We start from the raw sequence: 16,708 nt of genomic DNA on the forward strand, positions 1-16,708 counted from the left end.
GAGACTACGTCTCTCGGCTGGCCTGGGAGCGCCTAGGGCTTCCCCCAGCAGAGCTGGAGGAGGTGTCTGCGGAGAGGGAAGTCTGGGAGTCTCTGCTTAGTCTGCTGCCCCCGCGACCCGGTTTCGGATAAAGCGGGAGACGACGAGTACGAGTACCTAATATCGTACCTAAAAATGATCTAATGGCCTGCCTTATGAAATTCCCACCTCTAGTCAAGCACACATACTTCCCATAATCAGGACAAAAGTGAAAGTGTTGGAACAAAGACAAAAAAATTTAGCAGCATTCCACCTCAAAGTGCAGGAAATAGTGTTTCATAGAGTCTAAATTTAAAACATTTCCAGGGGAAGAATGCCCCTGGATCACCATATGCTACGCAAAGCCTAAAGATGTGATACACCTAGGTGTACACACTATGAAATATTTCTAGCTAAAAGCCAAGGTAGTGTGGTCCATATATTGGGTGTATGGTGCTACTTTGAATCCTATAAAATCTCATGGAAAAACTTCAGCGCTCCTTGAAAGGTTGGGATATTTTATAAGATACGGGATCTGTTATTTATTGGTCATAGTAAGATTGCTTGGGGCAATTATCTCATAATTGACGATTACTTTCCTCACGAAAAACATGACTTTAAAGGACTTTCAGAAGCCTGGAAAACTGTTTCCTCAGACACCTTTAAAAAAAACATAATAGAATTGACAGAATAGACAAAAAGAAGCAGAAGCAGTCAAATAAGTAACACAATGCAGTGTGTTCAAAGTCACAAGACCTCCACAGTTTAGACACAGAACACCTTGTCAGTAATGGCAAACTCAATCTTGAGCAATAACAAAAAAAGCCTGATAAACGGGATGATTCCTGAGGCAAAGTCTTTTTTTTTTTTTTTTTTTTTTTTTTTGTCATTCGCTGGGAGAGAAAAAACAAGAGTGAAGCATGTTAGCCTGGCTCCGTGCAGTCTCTGCTCATACAGTAGTATCCTTTAGTTGGAGGGAACCCAGCCAGCCAGGGATTTATTTGAGTACTGGGACTTGGGTAAATAGAATCGTTTGTCATGGTCCTGGCTGCCCCAGTTCCACACTGGACTGCTTCACATCATGGATGGAAGATGCTGATTTAACCAAACTATAAGCTGTTCATTTCTCCGCCAAGAGGGAGAAGGACGTCAGTAAATGTGCAGTGCAGGCGGTTTGTTTAAGGCCAAAATTCTAAACCTCTCAGCCACCACGTTTCCAGCTTCCTGTAACACTTAAATATCAGATTTAAAGTTGTGTAGATATCTTTGCATTATTGAACATGTTTTAATTAAATCAATATAGATATTGTGAGAGTTGACATCATACCTTGTTGGGTGATGATGGTTGTATTTCTGCAGTGTTGATTAACTAGGTTCAACACTATATAAATCATACATAAAAACCATGTCAAAGAGGATTTCTTGACCTTTCCATTGAGATTATTGCACTAAAAAGACACAAATTCCACACTGCTTTTTGAGAAGTTCATGCAGGAATAGATGCAATAAACTGTAAATATTAATGTTGATTATTAACATATATTTGTCAGTAACCTCTTGGGGTCTCCAAAGCCAAAATTGGTTATTACTGAAGAGTTGTACCCCTTAAATCTTGAACCCGTGCCTTATTTCTTCACACAGCAAGGAAGGCGCAACAATTTTTGACCCAATATTCATATTCTAAGAGCCCTTGATTATCAGGTGGATGATCTTAAGAGATAATCATTCAGTGTGTGGTGTGCTTAGTGTGATTGGGTCTGCCTGAAAAGATCACACTACTGCATCGCTCCGATCACAAATCAGGAAAAGCCAGCATGTTGGTTTGTCTTGGCCCGATATCCTGGTATGTTGAACCTGTGGAACGTGATGTACCCAATCAGAAAGTGTTTCCAGAGGGAAAAAGCAAAAACACAATAACTCTCCAGTTTGTCAAGTAGAACCGCTGCTTGCACTTCCTGTACTCCTGTAATCCATATCATTTCTTAGTGTAATGTTGTCTGTCTAAATTAATCTCGAACATCTCCATACTTGATCTGAAGAGGGTTTTGTGAAATTTACTGTCTGTTATCTGATTTAAAAAAAAATCTTTTTTTAAATTATTGTTAAATTGGAACTCACTGGTTTGGGAATCGCCTTGGCGTGACCAACTACGGAAGCTCCAATGACATCACATCTGTCTGTGACAGACAGGTTAAGCCGTGCCTGTGGCTCCACCCACCAACCATTATCAGGGCCAACCTACCAGCCTCAACTCCTTCTAGGCAGGTGAAACGCCTCACTCTGTTATCAAAGAACCATGGATTACGTTAAGTAAGACAATGCAATTGTTTTTTCTTATTTTAAATGTAAAGTGTCTTGTTCTGTTGGCAAAGAATCACTTACCTCCTCAATTCAAGAAAAATGAACAAATTTTAAGGAAAAATTACTTAAAATTTTAATGCGGCGCATGCTGTCAATACGGAGTTACAAAAATTTGGACGAGCTGGACCACGTGCCACAACAAAGCACACGTGCACTAAGATCGGTTTGCGTCCTTTTTTTTTTTTTTTTTAGCATGCCCCCTCATGCAAGGTTTAACACTTGGAGTATAAACCAGTGTTTATTATTAAATGAACAAGACTAAATATGGAGTGCATGTTTGATTTGGAAGTAGTTTTTTTGTTTTTTAATAAAGGCTATTATATTTCTAATTTGATTAACCCAGCTCTAATCAGGGGCCAAATATGTTGATATTTTTAATGCATATGAAGTAGGAGACTTATTTTTAAACCTGCCTATTTCTTGACGTAATTAGTTTGCTATGACTAGGATGGACAAAATTAGCAATGATTTACCAAAAACTGTTTCTTATGATCAGCCTGTTCTTGATCAACCATTACTCTTTCATTACATTGTCAAATTTCACAATCTTCTTCATAATATTAAATGTTGTTTATTCATTACAGTTAATTATAAATCACTGTACTTTATAAAAGGGCTTTCACAGGGAGGATGGAGTGTTGTTGTCAGAGGAGATAAAAGAAGAAGCTCTAAGACTGCAGCCTCTTTTGGGCCCCTGCTAGCCTGTATTCAAGGTTCCTGCCCAACTGATAATTAGCTACACTCTGCAAGCCCACAGGCTTGTCATCCAAAGTTGGGGAAAGTCCCAGCTTTTATTCCTCCAGCTGGATTTCTTTTTTCTTCTTTTCTCTACTAAAAGTTCCTGATTGTAACCGGAGCCATGCAGCCTTGATGTGCCACACAATGTCGAGGATAATCTTTGTTCCATAATGCAGCTACAGAGCTGACTTTAATGTTTTTGTTCGCCCCACAGGGTCCACTTACAGCGTTTTGTCCACAATGCCATCAGACTCGGAGAGCAGCAGCTCGCTCAGCAGCTTGGGTGAGCGTGGCAGCCCTGGTGAGTTACACGTTTAAAATGTATAAAGATTTAAGAAAAAAAACAACATTTTTCCCTCTAGATAAAAGCTACCTTTTATGTGGAAAGGAGCAAGTTGTATAAAAAATACCGTGACTGGTTGTTTGCTATTTAGACTGTGAGCACATGCTAGTGATTAGACAGATGCGACAACGATTTAGAAACCCTCTACTACCATGCACACAGACAGATGTGCAGAGCCAGTTTGAGGGTAATTCTCTTAGGGACAGAGGATTGAACAGCACATGCTGCGGGGGGGGGAAAATACCAAATCTAGGCTTTAAAAACTTTGCTGAAAATCATTAACCTAGCTAATGTTTTTTTTCCTTGCTTATTTTTTCATTGTTGTCATAAATAAGTTATTTTAAAGTAATAAATTTGCTATTTTTCTCAAAACTAGGTGTTAAAATTACAATAGATATACACAATTTGATTAATGCACTATTTATAAAGGAAGCTTTATTTGCTTAATATGACAGTAAATCAGACGTTCTCTTGTAGTTTGGTTTGGATTAACAATGTTGAGTACAATTTCCAGATGGCTGAATCTACCGCAGTCATCTGTTTAAAAAATTGTATACAAGTAGAAACAGCATAAGAAAAGCTTGCTCATTCTACTGTTCAGAGGAACAGTTTTGGAGATTGTTGGAGATGAATGTGTTTTGGTGCGTGTTAGCCTCAGAACAAAAGGTGCTCACTGGAGATGGTTTGTTTTTTCAGACCGGAGCCAGATTAGAGTTTTCAGATGAACTTGAAGAAAATATCTTAAATTTTTTAGATGTGTCCTTCTCTCTGATTGCTTGTTTGGCCATATTGTCCAACTATGCATTTGGATGACACTGCTACAGCTATAAATACAAGGGAGAAAGGATTATGTTTTGTGTGTTTTGCAATTCTCAAACTGGATAGAATCTAAGGAAACAATATTTCCTAAAGTCATAAACCAGGAAGTTGAAGCTTAGGCATAACTAGGTTTTCAAAAATAATAATAATAAAACTTGGTTAGAAAGTGTCTGAAGGGGAAAAAAAAAAGTTAACATTTTTGGAGTTGCTATCGAACCGCCCTGATTTCAGAAGAGTGTAAAATAAGATAGAATAAATTGAAATGTCATGAAGCTGTACAAAAGGATATTTAAAAGTATTCTAAGTCTTGTTGCAGAACTAAAAGGTGTCTATAGCAAGGTAGCCTAGCAATAAGTCAGGGACAACATTTCAGAGAAGTGGGCCAAAACTTAAAATTGACTACAAACCAAGACATTCAGCTTAAGGGCCATTCTGTCAAACTGATATTAAGGAATCCTATGTAAATTTCTGTCTTTCCAAAAAATGTTTTGGCATTTATAGTAATGTTTCTGACTTGAATAGGAAAAAATTTAATCTGATTTAATATCAGAAAATTAGTGAAATAAATAAAAGAACAAGAACAGGTCTGGGGGAGGAAATGGTGTACTTGTTTTATAAGACTTATTCTCTATCCCTTCGTCTAAATATTCTAATGGGCCACTGTCCATCTATCCACCTATCTTTTTGGTTATTCATCTATTTGTCCTCCCAGCAGGGCATACTAAGCCAAACCTTGGAGAGAATCACTGCTGCATGTTCAACTTAGATTTATACTTTTAAAAATGAATCTGTAAATGTAAGAAATCTGGGCATTAAAAACTACAATTAACTGCAGTCATATGCCTGTACTTGATTATTAAACAACTGTATTGGAAACCAAAATAAATTCTGATAACTTCTTGCCATTTTTTTCCTTTTCATTCTTCTTGATGATTGAAAAAAGTGTTTATCTAAACAGTTTTAGGCTACAGCATAAATTCAGTTGCCATTTGTAGAAGTGTCTTTTCGTTACTGACATGCTGACTCTCAGGTACCTCTGGTCAAGCCTCCTCCCCTCTTCCTGGCCACGTCGATGTGCATCAGGCAAATGAGAAGATGGAGACGGTGCTGTTACAGCTTCGACAAGTGACTCGTGAGAGGGATGAACTGCTCAGACGTGTGGCCTTACCTTCTGGAAATGCTTTTGAGGAATGCAGGTACAGTTAACAAAACTAATCATCAATAAATTAGCTTAAGTTGTTTGCATTAATGCAACCTGTTATCCAGTAAAATCCGATTATGGCTCTGCAAAGCCTGTTTTGTTTATTTATCCTACTTTGTTCTTTTATTCCAATAAACAGACTAAACTCAAGATCAGGTCATGACTATGAGCGTCTAAAGCTGCAGTGCATGAAGGCAATGGCGGACCTGCAGTCCCTGCAGAACCAGCACAGCACAACCCTGAAGAGGTGCGAGGAGGCTGTAAAAAAAGCTGACTTTTATCGGTAAGTGAAAAGATTGTATATGGGCTATTTTATTTATTTATTTTTGTTAATTTTTCAGCAGTCTTAAACCAGCAGTTTGATCACACTGATTTAAGTCTTTTGAAGTCGATAAAATATTCAGAGAGCAAGTTAAAATCAGAGAGTTCTTCATGCCCATATGAGCTCTGGGTTCATTAATAAAACACTTTGAGTAGCAGCACATCTGTGCCATGTGGATACAGCTACGCACGGAGGCTGTAGGTCTGTGGAATAAGCTGTCTGGAGTTGACATGGTGGAAAGCCTGGTCCATTTGTGTGATTTAATGATGCCCTACTCCTTTTCCAAAGTGTGTACAACCGACATCTGGCCTCCAATGCAAACGAACAGATGAAGGATTATTGCCACGTTTAAGCCGCTCCTTCTGGGCCTGTTTGCTTTTGACAGAAAGTATTTATTTATTACTGTCTGATCTGTCCCTTTATGTACCCATGAAGCACCGCTCCATTTTAACAGGAAATCACATTCATAGCCCGTGACGATAAATGGATTCTCCTATCCATAGCTCTGTTGATACAGACTTAAAAGGTTAAACCCTGCAAACATTTTCACTTTTCAACTCCTCTTAACAGGCAAGTTCATTTCAAGTTTCAAGCTCTGAAAATGTTTTTTTTTATTTTGAAATTTATTTTGGTATTTCCCAGGACTTTGATACATGTGGAAAAATCATCATGTTTTATACCACATTGTATTCTCCTGTGGTATAAAGGAGAATACAGTTCAGGGGTTCATGAATTTTAAAAAATGTGCTTTTGTTTACATTCTTTTTATTTTTTTTAAACCCTTGCATTTCTTATGAAATAATGGAATCTTGTACTGTGCCTTTTAAAAGCACCTTTCAAAACCACATCTCACTGTGGCTTTAAAAGTGCTGTTTTTAGCAGTGCTTTTCTTAGTACCACTTTTTTATGAGTGTACGTTTAATATTTGTTTAGTCTACACAGTTTTACAATAGATTAAATAATTTGGTCTCTTGGCTGCTTCTCTGATAAATGCTCCCCTTTCCTGAAACACTGGTTACTTATTAAATTTTATATTTGCCAAAACTACTTCTACTACTAATAATAATAATAAATTAAGCTGTTTAGAGAAATTGTCCCCCAAAAAGAGTGTAATTTGTCTTCCTTAGTAATTATATTATGTTAAAATGTATTAGATAACGAGGGTCTCCTAGAGTTAGTTACATACAACAAATGTTGCCATAATTCAGGTGAAAAACTAAAAGACTGCAATCAGGCTTGTTTAGCTAGTATTGCTTATATTCTTTTCAGACGTCTAGCGAGTGACCACAACCAGCTAAAGGAAGAACTAGAGGCTGTGAGGCAACACAACATCCAGCTGGTCAGAGAGCACAATCATGTGAAGCAGACCTGCGAGGAGCTCAGGAGGCTGCATGATGAAGATGAGAGGGAGCTGGCTGATATGAAGATGCTGCATCAGCAGGTGTTTAACTTTTCTTCTTAAACAAAAAGCAGGATACTTAAAAAGCTAATTCCATCATCCCGTGTTGTTTGACTATCTGTGGATGCCCTCTACATATGAGGCAGAATGTAATTAAAGTCCTAATTAATCCATTATTTATGGTAATCAACCAGCATACTCAATTTAGGTTAAAATCATTTAGCTCTTTTTAGCATCCCTCAATATTTTTGCAAACTTTTTAAAAACCTACTTCATTCAAGTGTGAACGAAACAGTGCGTAGACATTATTTATAGTACAAATCTTGTCACCGAATATGGTAAAAAAATGGTAACGAGGCATATAATGCTGCTTATCAGAGTTTTGATTTAAATGGAAGTTATATTATTTTTTTCTGATGCCGAGAAGAGAACTATGACATTACAGCTGTGCATAAAGCACTGCCTTTCAGAGGTTAACATGTGCTATTCACATGCAAAAATTAATACCAATAAGGATACTTGTTTTTTCTTAAGCCAGTTACTAAGACATACTATTCAGGTTTAAACCTATTTTCAAGGGAGTGTATTCTTTTAGATGTTGGCTCTGAAGCTCCTTATCTGGTCTGATGTGGGCTGGCTGGACAATTTGCGCTTGACTCCAGATGCTGACATAAATGTCGCAAATGGCTGTGCTTTAGTTGCAATTAGATGTTTTTTATGCGTTAATAACCCCACTGGACATTGTGGACAAGGGGTATGAATACTAATCCCCTCTAAACTTTTCTTTACCTGGACATAGCTATGTCTCAGATAATCTTAATTTCATTAAATCTATATTGCACAACTCAAATTGACAAATAAAAAATCCAACAGTTTTTCTGTGGCCTTTTAGAAAATTCTCTAATTTTCAATTGCAGGTAATGAGAGAAGGATCATCTGATGTCTTAAACAAGCTTTATGAAGCAGCTGTGGACAAACTGGATGCAATGAAGAGTGACTATGAGGCTCTGAGGAAGCGTTACAATGAGAAGATAGCGAGTCACAATGCTGAGTTGAGCCGTTTGGACCAATTAGAGGAGGAGAATCACAGACTGCAAAAGACCCTGGATATATTGTCGAAACAGAGAGATGCTGCCATCCACTATCAGCAGCAGTTCTCAACGTCTGTTCAAAGGTAAACCTGCAGAGATGAGGCTCAAACGGCAACCTGTTTATTAAAAAATGTGATCTGCAGGTACTTTGGCTGCAACTGAATTACTTGCATGAAATTCTGCTGTCGCCAATTTGTACAAATGAATATAAATTGCTTTAAAACCATTTTTTGATTTAGGTTTGACAACACTCAACATGAGCTTTCCAAAGCCACAGTCCAGAACTTGGAGCTCCAGCGAGAGCTTGAGCGGCTGCAGTCAGAGGCGACCCGACTTAAGACCCAGCAGTTAAAGGCTGTGAAGGACTGCGAGAAGTACAAGGAGGAGCGAGACTCTGTGATCAGCGAGTACCGCCTGATCATGAGCGAGAGGGACCAGGTGATCAAAGAGGTGGACAGGCTCCAGACGGGGCTGGAGGTGGCCGAGGCAAAGCTTATGAACAATTCCTCAGAGAGGCGGGTGGCCACCGAGGAGCTGGAGGCTTTACAACAAGTAAGAGATAAAACGGGGTTCCTCTCCATGGTCCTCTTGATGTTTCAAAAAGTCTAGAATATTTTTCCAAGTCTGTATAAGAATGGAAAGAAAAGCTTAAAGAAGAGAGAAGTCTAACACGCTTTCATTTTATTTCCCTTTTATTTTCTTCTTTTCTTATGCACTTTTTCCCTGTCTTGTTTTTTCCTGTCCTTCCATCCTTCTGTCTTATCCTTCTTTTATTTCTCTATTTGTTTCCTCATTAACATGCGTCCCTTTTAGGAGTTGGCTTCAGCACTGGTGGACCGGGACCGAGCTATCTGTGAAAAGAACGAGCTGCTGGAGAAATACTGCCATGAGGTAAAGGACAAGGCTGAGGCTCAGAAGGAGCTAAACCAGGCCTGCAAAGACATTGAGATGGTGCGTGAGGAAAGAGATGTGGCCCGCAAGGAGAGAACAGAAGCCATCATCCAAAGGGACCAGCTGCTACGAGAGTATTACCAGGCCAGACAGGTACACAACCCAAACGGTTGGATTGATTTAGCTCTCTGAGAATAATCCCCTCATCTGATCTCATATTGTATTTAGAGTGAAGCTAGGTGGTTCCCACACAGTGATATGCTTAAGGAGTTAAAGCATCAGCCTTCAATTTGATTTCAGTGATTGTGGGATTATTTACAGTCTGACTCAGAGTTCTGCATTAGGGAGATTGCCATTAATTAAAATGACGAGCCGCATCCATTAGACTTTTTAAGTGCTCAAGAATAATACACTGCATGAGAAATGAACAGTGTGGTGCGGTCTGATTAAGCAGTTGGCTTGATTTATCCTTTCAATACACTTAACTGCCTTTCCACTGGAGATTTATTTAGAGGGAGACAAGAGTACCATGCTTTACCCCAGCAGACTCTCTGTGACCTTTACATCCATTTTGTGCCTGACAAACCTCAAACTACCAAACTTAATCCAATTTCTGTTATCATATTATATCACAAGAGGATTCTTGGGTTTTTTTTGTTTGACCTTTTATATTTGTAGAATGTATTTAGGAAGTTACATGAACTTTTCCTTTGGAAACTCACAAAAGTCATTGGTAGTTTGTTGATTAGAGCCTCCATAAATAATCCTGGACTAAAGTTTCAGCTTTTTCAAGTTTTTCATATTTTATTACAACCGATGTTTTAACTTTTTTTTGCAAACACATAGGGCCATGAATTTGTTTAATAAAAATATTATTGATTGAAAGCAAATACACACACAGAACATCTGGAAGGATGCAGAATAAAAAATGAATTTCACTGAAATAAAAATATTGTGTGTATAAATTATCGTTTGGAAATATTTATGTTTGCTCGAAATTAATAAAAGTATAGGGATGACACTATACAACTTTTTCCCTTCCAATATATAACAGCTTTAAGTAGTGATCGATACCTATATTGACCCGATATATTATCTGCACAAATCCGGCTTTAATTTTCTAGTGGAATATAGAAAAAGCTTGATCAAGGGATATCACTAAAATAAAAACCAATATCAGATCATGACATCCCTTCCAAAATATGTAGTTATTTACTTCTGTTTATCAATTATTAGGTTGAATTCAAGTAAAAAGGAACTCTGGTTTTGCCAGATCCTAGTTGCTCCATGATAAAGCTGAGAAATTACTTCTTTTTAGCATCAAGTTTCTCTGATTTAAGCAAAAACTAAACAAAAAAAGAAGCAAAATGAGGGTGAGCATAGGTCAAGATCATCAGCTTAAATGTCAAATAAAACTACTCAAAAGTCACACAGAGATTACTGCTTTCCTATTGGTCAAGTAATATAAATGCTAATGCTAAAGCTTTACTAGCCTCTGGTTAGCATTAGCATTGGCTGACCCAGCAACCAGCTTGCAAACAGTACATTTATAGGGTGTAAAGAGATAGGAGGGAGCAAGTGTGCCACTTAGCCAAGATGAGTCAAACTTTTAGATATCACATGTATTTTCATTGTTTGACCAGTAGCACATAATTGCAATGAGTGCAAAAAATGTTCTTCACGCTCGGTTAATACTAAGGATTTTAAAAGTGTGTTTTGCTTTAAAATCTGGCCCCACTGCAAAACCTTGTAGAGGCACCTTTTGCCGCAGTTTCAGCTGCGTGTCTTTTGGGATTCGTCTCTTTAGCTTTGCAGATCTAGAGACTGAAATATTTGGAGAGGATTTTTAAGAATCATTTTTTTAAGCCATCCCACAGGTTCGTAAAATTAGGTCAGTATGCAAAGTGGCAGAGATATAAGTAACCTTGATATGAAATTAAATTTGCATTTATTTATTTTTTTTCATTGGACATAATCATGTATGACCTAATGTTTATGCCCTTGTAGAAACAGGATTCTGCTACTCTGGATATGGAGCGAGCAAACAAAGAGATCGAGATTCTCAGGAAGCAGTATGAGGCCATTTCCCAAGAGCTCAAAGAGGCTCTTCAAGAGGCAGAGGTTGCTAAGTGTCGACGGGACTGGGCCTTTCAGGAGAGGGACAAGATTGTGGCAGAGAGGGAGAGCATTCGGTAAAGAACTTTATTTAAAATCTGGAGATGAATTCCTTCTGTTTGTCATGTGAATTTAAATGGAAGTATCTGCATTGCTACATTCGCAGCACGTTATGTGACAACCTTAGGCGAGAGAGAGATCGGGCTGTAAGCGATTTGGCTGATGCGCTGAGGAATTTGGATGATACAAGGAAGCAGAAGAACGATGCTGTGCGAGACCTCAAAGAGCTAAAGTATGTCTTTATTCTTTACCTTTATTGTCCCTGTGCTAGATATGCTAGGTATTGTCTGCTTTATCTCAGTGTTAGACTTCAGCATTATTCTCTTCTTTCGGGATCATTTAGGCTACCAGTGAGTTGTAACCTGAGTGCTAAAGAACACATTTCATTTTTTGTTGCAGAGAAAAGTTGGATGACCAGTTGGAGACAGAAGCCAGATATCGGCAGCTGATGGCTCATAGTTCACATGATTCAGCCATAGACACAGACTCAATAGAGTGGGAAACGGAGGTTGTAGAACTGGAAAAACACAGAGTAAGTTTTTTTTTTTTTTTTTTTTACATGCTTATTGATAAACAGCAAAGTAATTAATGGGTAATTGAAATATTTGCTTGATCCGTTTTTTTAGGATATGGATTTGAAAGCACTTGGTTTTGATATTACGGAGTGTGTAAATGATCCATATTTGCCAGGAGATTGTGGGATATTTGTTTCCAAAGTGGACAAAGGAAGTATTGCAGAAGGAAGATTGAGGTAAATGTCAGTTATACTATTCCGATGATATGATTAAAAAAAAAAGTTTAGATAAGATCACATAAAAGAAAAACACTGAAAAAAACTGACTTCAGAATCTTCACTGTGCAGGGTAAACGACTGGTTGTTAAAGATTAATGACGTGGATCTGACCAATAAAGACAGAAAACAGGTGCTTAAGGCTGTGTTGAGTAGGGAGGGAGTGATCAATATGGTGGTTCGAAGAAGGAAGTCACTTGGAGGACGGGTCGTCACTTCAATCCAGATTAACCTGGCTGGACACAAAGGTCAGTTTCAACAATAAAGTTAAGACATATTTTAGCTTGATCCTTTCAGAAGTTTTAACCACAATATTTTACATGTTGGACTGGATGGCTTCAACACAGAGTCCGCGACCCCTAGGGGGTCCACGGGGTTAGTGCATGGGGGTCACCAAAGTTTTGGTTGATTAGACTTTTTTTTTTTTTTTATTCACCTTTGCAATTTTTCCACTAATTAAAACGTCTTTAAATACACACTAACATGAATTCAACACACTGTAGTAAACAGATAAATGGAGGCAGAAACTGTCTTTCAGTCATCAATGCACACATTCAGTCATCAGTGCACACACAGGAGCTCTTTCAAGCTGGGCACCGTTTCATTCACAATACCTGTCCCATCAATGAGGAATCAGAATCAGAAATACTTTAATAATTGCTTTCGTTACATGACATGCAATAGAGTGACTACAGGACCAGTTTGATATAACACAATTTAATACAATATATGTAATTAGGGGGTCCCCGCTAAATCTCGCCATCAGTTCTGGGGTCCTCTGTGTTAGACAAACACAAAGTAATACTTGCAAGAGTGGCTTTAAGTAAGAATAGGGGCCACATCCTAAACACGATTCCCACCGCTGCTTCACTGGTGAGGAGGGAAATGTTTTTGATATCACCCTGAAATCTTCATCCTCAGTACATGAATGGAGCTAAAAAACAGGAATGTCATTGAAAAAGAAAAAAAAAAAAAATACTTGGAGCTAGGACAACAACCCTAAATATGCAAACAACGGCTAAAGTGTTCAAACAATATGCTAACGGCTCTGGTAAAGTCCAGACCCAAATAAAAATGAGAATCTTTAGGAAGACTTAAATATTCTTGTGCACTGATTCTTTCTCTGTCCAGAGTACTTCTGGAGTTGGTTGAAGGGTGCATCATAACACAAAACGCAAGCCACTCTTTCCAGTTCATTATAGTACTAAAAACCACTTATTATTTTACCTGACTAAATGTGAAAAAAATTATAGAAAAAAAAAAAAAGTGTCATATTCTTTTCCAATGGACTGCTGAGCCACAGATGTGATGTCTATTCACTTGTTTGGCAGCTGTGATGTTCATAATATAAGTTGTTTCAAGTCTGAACTTTTCTTACTGTCTCAGACTGTGGAATCGGTTTGGAGAGCGGAGTGTTTGTTGCCACTTTGGCTGCAGGAAGTCCTGCTGCCAGAGACTGTAATCTTGCTGTTGGTGACAGACTGTTGGCTGTAAGTATGTCTTTTAAAAAAAATCAAGACACAAGTGAAAATTATTCATCATTAACTATAGCCTGCAGTGCCCTCTACAGACAGCAAGCATAAACAGCAGCAGTCTTCCAAACCTGTGCTATTGATAATTTGGTTTCTTTGCTGTACGATGATGTATAAAGAGTCCAATATTGTTTTGGAAATAAAATAAATAGGAAATCTGAAGTAAATGCTAACAAAAACATTAATCAATTTGGCTAATGTAAAAAAAAGAAGAGATAGAATGTTCTACATTAAAAAGTTTATAAAGTCCTTTTAATTTTGTTGTAGCTGTAAACTTGTTTTACTTCAGCCATTTTCAAGATTATGATAATCAAAGCAAGGAATGTTTTATTCTATTTTCATTTTTGTTGCATACAGATCAATGGAAATGAACTTCATGACAAGTCCCTTTCTGAATGCGAGTCACTGCTGAGGACTGGTGGCAGCTCTCTAACTATCTCTCTTATGAAGGTGAATATCCTGTACTCTAAATATTAACATAGCTGTTAAATAAAATCTACAGATTAATGGCTTCTGATCAGGTATTCTACATAATGGTACTATATGTACCTCAGATCATGTTTTGGCTTTTATAAAATGTTTATTTATAACTGAAAAAGGCAATCCCTCATCATGTTTTATTGCAGCATTAGGTAAGTCTGAAATAATTAACCGGATACTTCTTTTCTCTAACAGTTCTTTTCACAGAGCTCCTCTGGACAGAATTTATTTGAAGCTTTGAGAGACTCTGAAAAGACGTTGCGCCTCCAATCCAGCGAGCTTCACCCCAGGGGCTGCAGAAACTCAAAGCACAATTGCTCAACTCAAACTGACATTTGCAGCTGCAAGTCAGGCAGCAGGGAGGAGGAAGTATGTAACGATGCATGCGATTCACTGGAAAACAGCAGCAGCTGCACTCGTTCCCATCACAAATCCTTTTCTAACTGCTCCCAGGACTCCTGCTCACCTTCCATCTCCCACAGTCTGTCAGAGCCTTATCCAGTGCACAGCTACCAGAGGCAAGACCTCGATTCTCGCTCCCCTACTTTTACCCCTTTGGTCTCGAACTGCAATCCTGCGCAGCCATGTGCAGACAGAGGGCAAAGCCCTACAGTTAAGGCCGGTGGAGGAACATGGCCTAAAGTCATAGCTGGAGCTTCTGTCACTGAATGCACTCAGCTTTCCATCTTCAAAAAACCCAAACAGAGGAAGTCTATATTTGACGTAAATGCTTTCAGGAGGCCAGAGACGGCTCCTAAACTGGACTACATGTCTCTGTCTCAAATGTCCAAGCATTCACCACAGAGTTCAGTGTCTGAAGCCCCTCAGACACCCCCCACACCACCCACCAGGAGTGACTCGTTTAGATTTAAGCATCGCCAACAGAATAGCTCTGCGTCTGACTGCACCATCACCACGAACACGCCGCCGGCTTCCCTGGCCCTCGCTGTAAGTCCTCAGGATGAGGGGTTTGTAGGGAGCCAGGAATATTACACCAACATTCCTTCAGGAAAAAAACAAAAGAACCTCCAGAAACCCACAGAGGAGGAAGAGAGCCGAGGCAGGACTGACATGCAGGGAAAACGGAGATACCGACCCAAATCAGCACCAGCTCTCAGACGCAACGTGACTCCGTTACACATTCCTGTTCCCATGCAGGTAACTGTTTAAAACTATAATGCATGTTTTTAGTCAGACACTTTTACCTTGTCTTGTCACAACTACAGACTAGAATAACTTTTTGTCTTTGGTATGAAAGGACCATGGAACACGACTAATGCATTCTGAGGCAGCCATTAATGTTATGGCAGACAGAACTGGTAGTATCATGCTGTGGGAAAGGTTTTCTTTAGTTAGTCTGTTTGAAGAGTCTGCGATTCAATTGAAATATGGGCAATCTTTAAGAAGGAAAAACCATAAACAGATTTAAGGTTGGGGCAGAGATTATTTTTGCAATAGGAAAGCGATCCAAAACATAGTATGGAATAGTTGATAGCAAGACCAGTCAAGACCCACAGGCGTAACTTTGTTTGGTGTGGACATATCCCCACCATCTTTGGCCTGGTGAAAACAGTCCCCACCAATATTCTCTGCTTTTTTCCCCTTTCCGTTTATTTACTTTAGCCAAAGTTCAGAGGTTGGGTGCAGCTTACTCTGTTCAGAGCTTTTAGAGTCCGTGTTTTTATTTTCTCGCTGCTCCTGTGTCCCGCCTTTCAGTAAAACATCAAAGGACCTGTCGCTTTGAGACATCTGATTTGTGGTCGCATTTCATTGTATACAAAGTAGCTACTTGGTTGGAGGAGATATACACAGCAGCATTTAATGGGAGCTACTTCGGTGCATGTTTAGGTTAAAGTTAGGAGACGGGTTGGTTTAAAAAAATTAGAGACACCACTGAAAAATCTTTTGACCTGTTAGACATGCGGACGTTTTTCAGCTAAAAATGACAACAAATCTTAAGGTTATACAAGTTAGTAATATAATGCAAGAAGCTGGAGAAAACGGTTTAAATATCAGCGTATTATTGTTCTCTTGTGTTCTTTACAATAGGAAAGCATTCAATAAATATATGGGTGATTCTTTAACTACGGGCACTTTTATGTCCTTTGATCATATTTCATGAAAAAAAATTTAAAAGGGACATTTCACACCTTTATAGTTATCTTTACAATGAAACTGTTTTAGGACATTTGTTTTAGTAGTCTGTGATGACTTTTTCACCTTTTTTTAACCTCATTTATATGTAAATATTACTGTTTTGTGCTTGTCCCACACCCAGACTTTTGATCTTCAATGATAAAAATGAATAGTAAAGAAACCTTTTTTCTAATGTTTTAAGATATCTTTGAATAAAATCAGTAAAATAACTAACTATAATTGGAGTAATAAAAGTCATACAACTGTTAATTTGATTTTCTAAACCAATTGTTGTTAGTTTCCAAACATGCCGTAACATCAACTCAGTTTGGAAATTAATTGTTATATTAACAAACATAGATGTATTTTGTAGAATGCTAGAGACCCTTTCTTAGCTAATATGTGATGCTAG

At 38.3% G+C, this 16,708-nt stretch overlaps 1 protein-coding gene across 2 annotated transcripts in view; it reads left to right on the forward strand.

Annotated features, from left to right (window-relative positions):
• Positions 1-16,708, forward strand: part of LOC107089548 (disks large homolog 5-like) — a 43,053-nt gene that overhangs the window by 7,087 nt on the left and 19,258 nt on the right. The window contains exons 2-16 of one of the 2 annotated variants that reach the window (XM_015382421.1): positions 3,332-3,418; positions 5,310-5,475; positions 5,632-5,763; positions 7,072-7,243; positions 8,119-8,375; positions 8,532-8,844; positions 9,106-9,336; positions 11,191-11,375; positions 11,465-11,590; positions 11,758-11,890; positions 11,985-12,109; positions 12,221-12,396; positions 13,535-13,638; positions 14,038-14,130; positions 14,356-15,318. In XM_015382421.1, the coding sequence (XP_015237907.1) occupies positions 3,332-3,418; positions 5,310-5,475; positions 5,632-5,763; positions 7,072-7,243; positions 8,119-8,375; positions 8,532-8,844; positions 9,106-9,336; positions 11,191-11,375; positions 11,465-11,590; positions 11,758-11,890; positions 11,985-12,109; positions 12,221-12,396; positions 13,535-13,638; positions 14,038-14,130; positions 14,356-15,318 (3,263 nt within the window). Of the gene's footprint in view, positions 1-3,331; positions 3,419-5,309; positions 5,476-5,619; positions 5,764-7,071; positions 7,244-8,118; positions 8,376-8,531; positions 8,845-9,105; positions 9,337-11,190; positions 11,376-11,464; positions 11,591-11,757; positions 11,891-11,984; positions 12,110-12,220; positions 12,397-13,534; positions 13,639-14,037; positions 14,131-14,355; positions 15,319-16,708 lie in introns of both variants that reach the window. The other variant, XM_015382413.1, reaches the window with a different exon arrangement.

The sequence above is a fragment of the Cyprinodon variegatus genome, unplaced genomic scaffold, assembly GCF_000732505.1.
Source record: "Cyprinodon variegatus isolate N-32 unplaced genomic scaffold, C_variegatus-1.0 Scaffold12, whole genome shotgun sequence".
Classification (NCBI taxonomy): domain Eukaryota; kingdom Metazoa; phylum Chordata; class Actinopteri; order Cyprinodontiformes; family Cyprinodontidae; genus Cyprinodon; species Cyprinodon variegatus.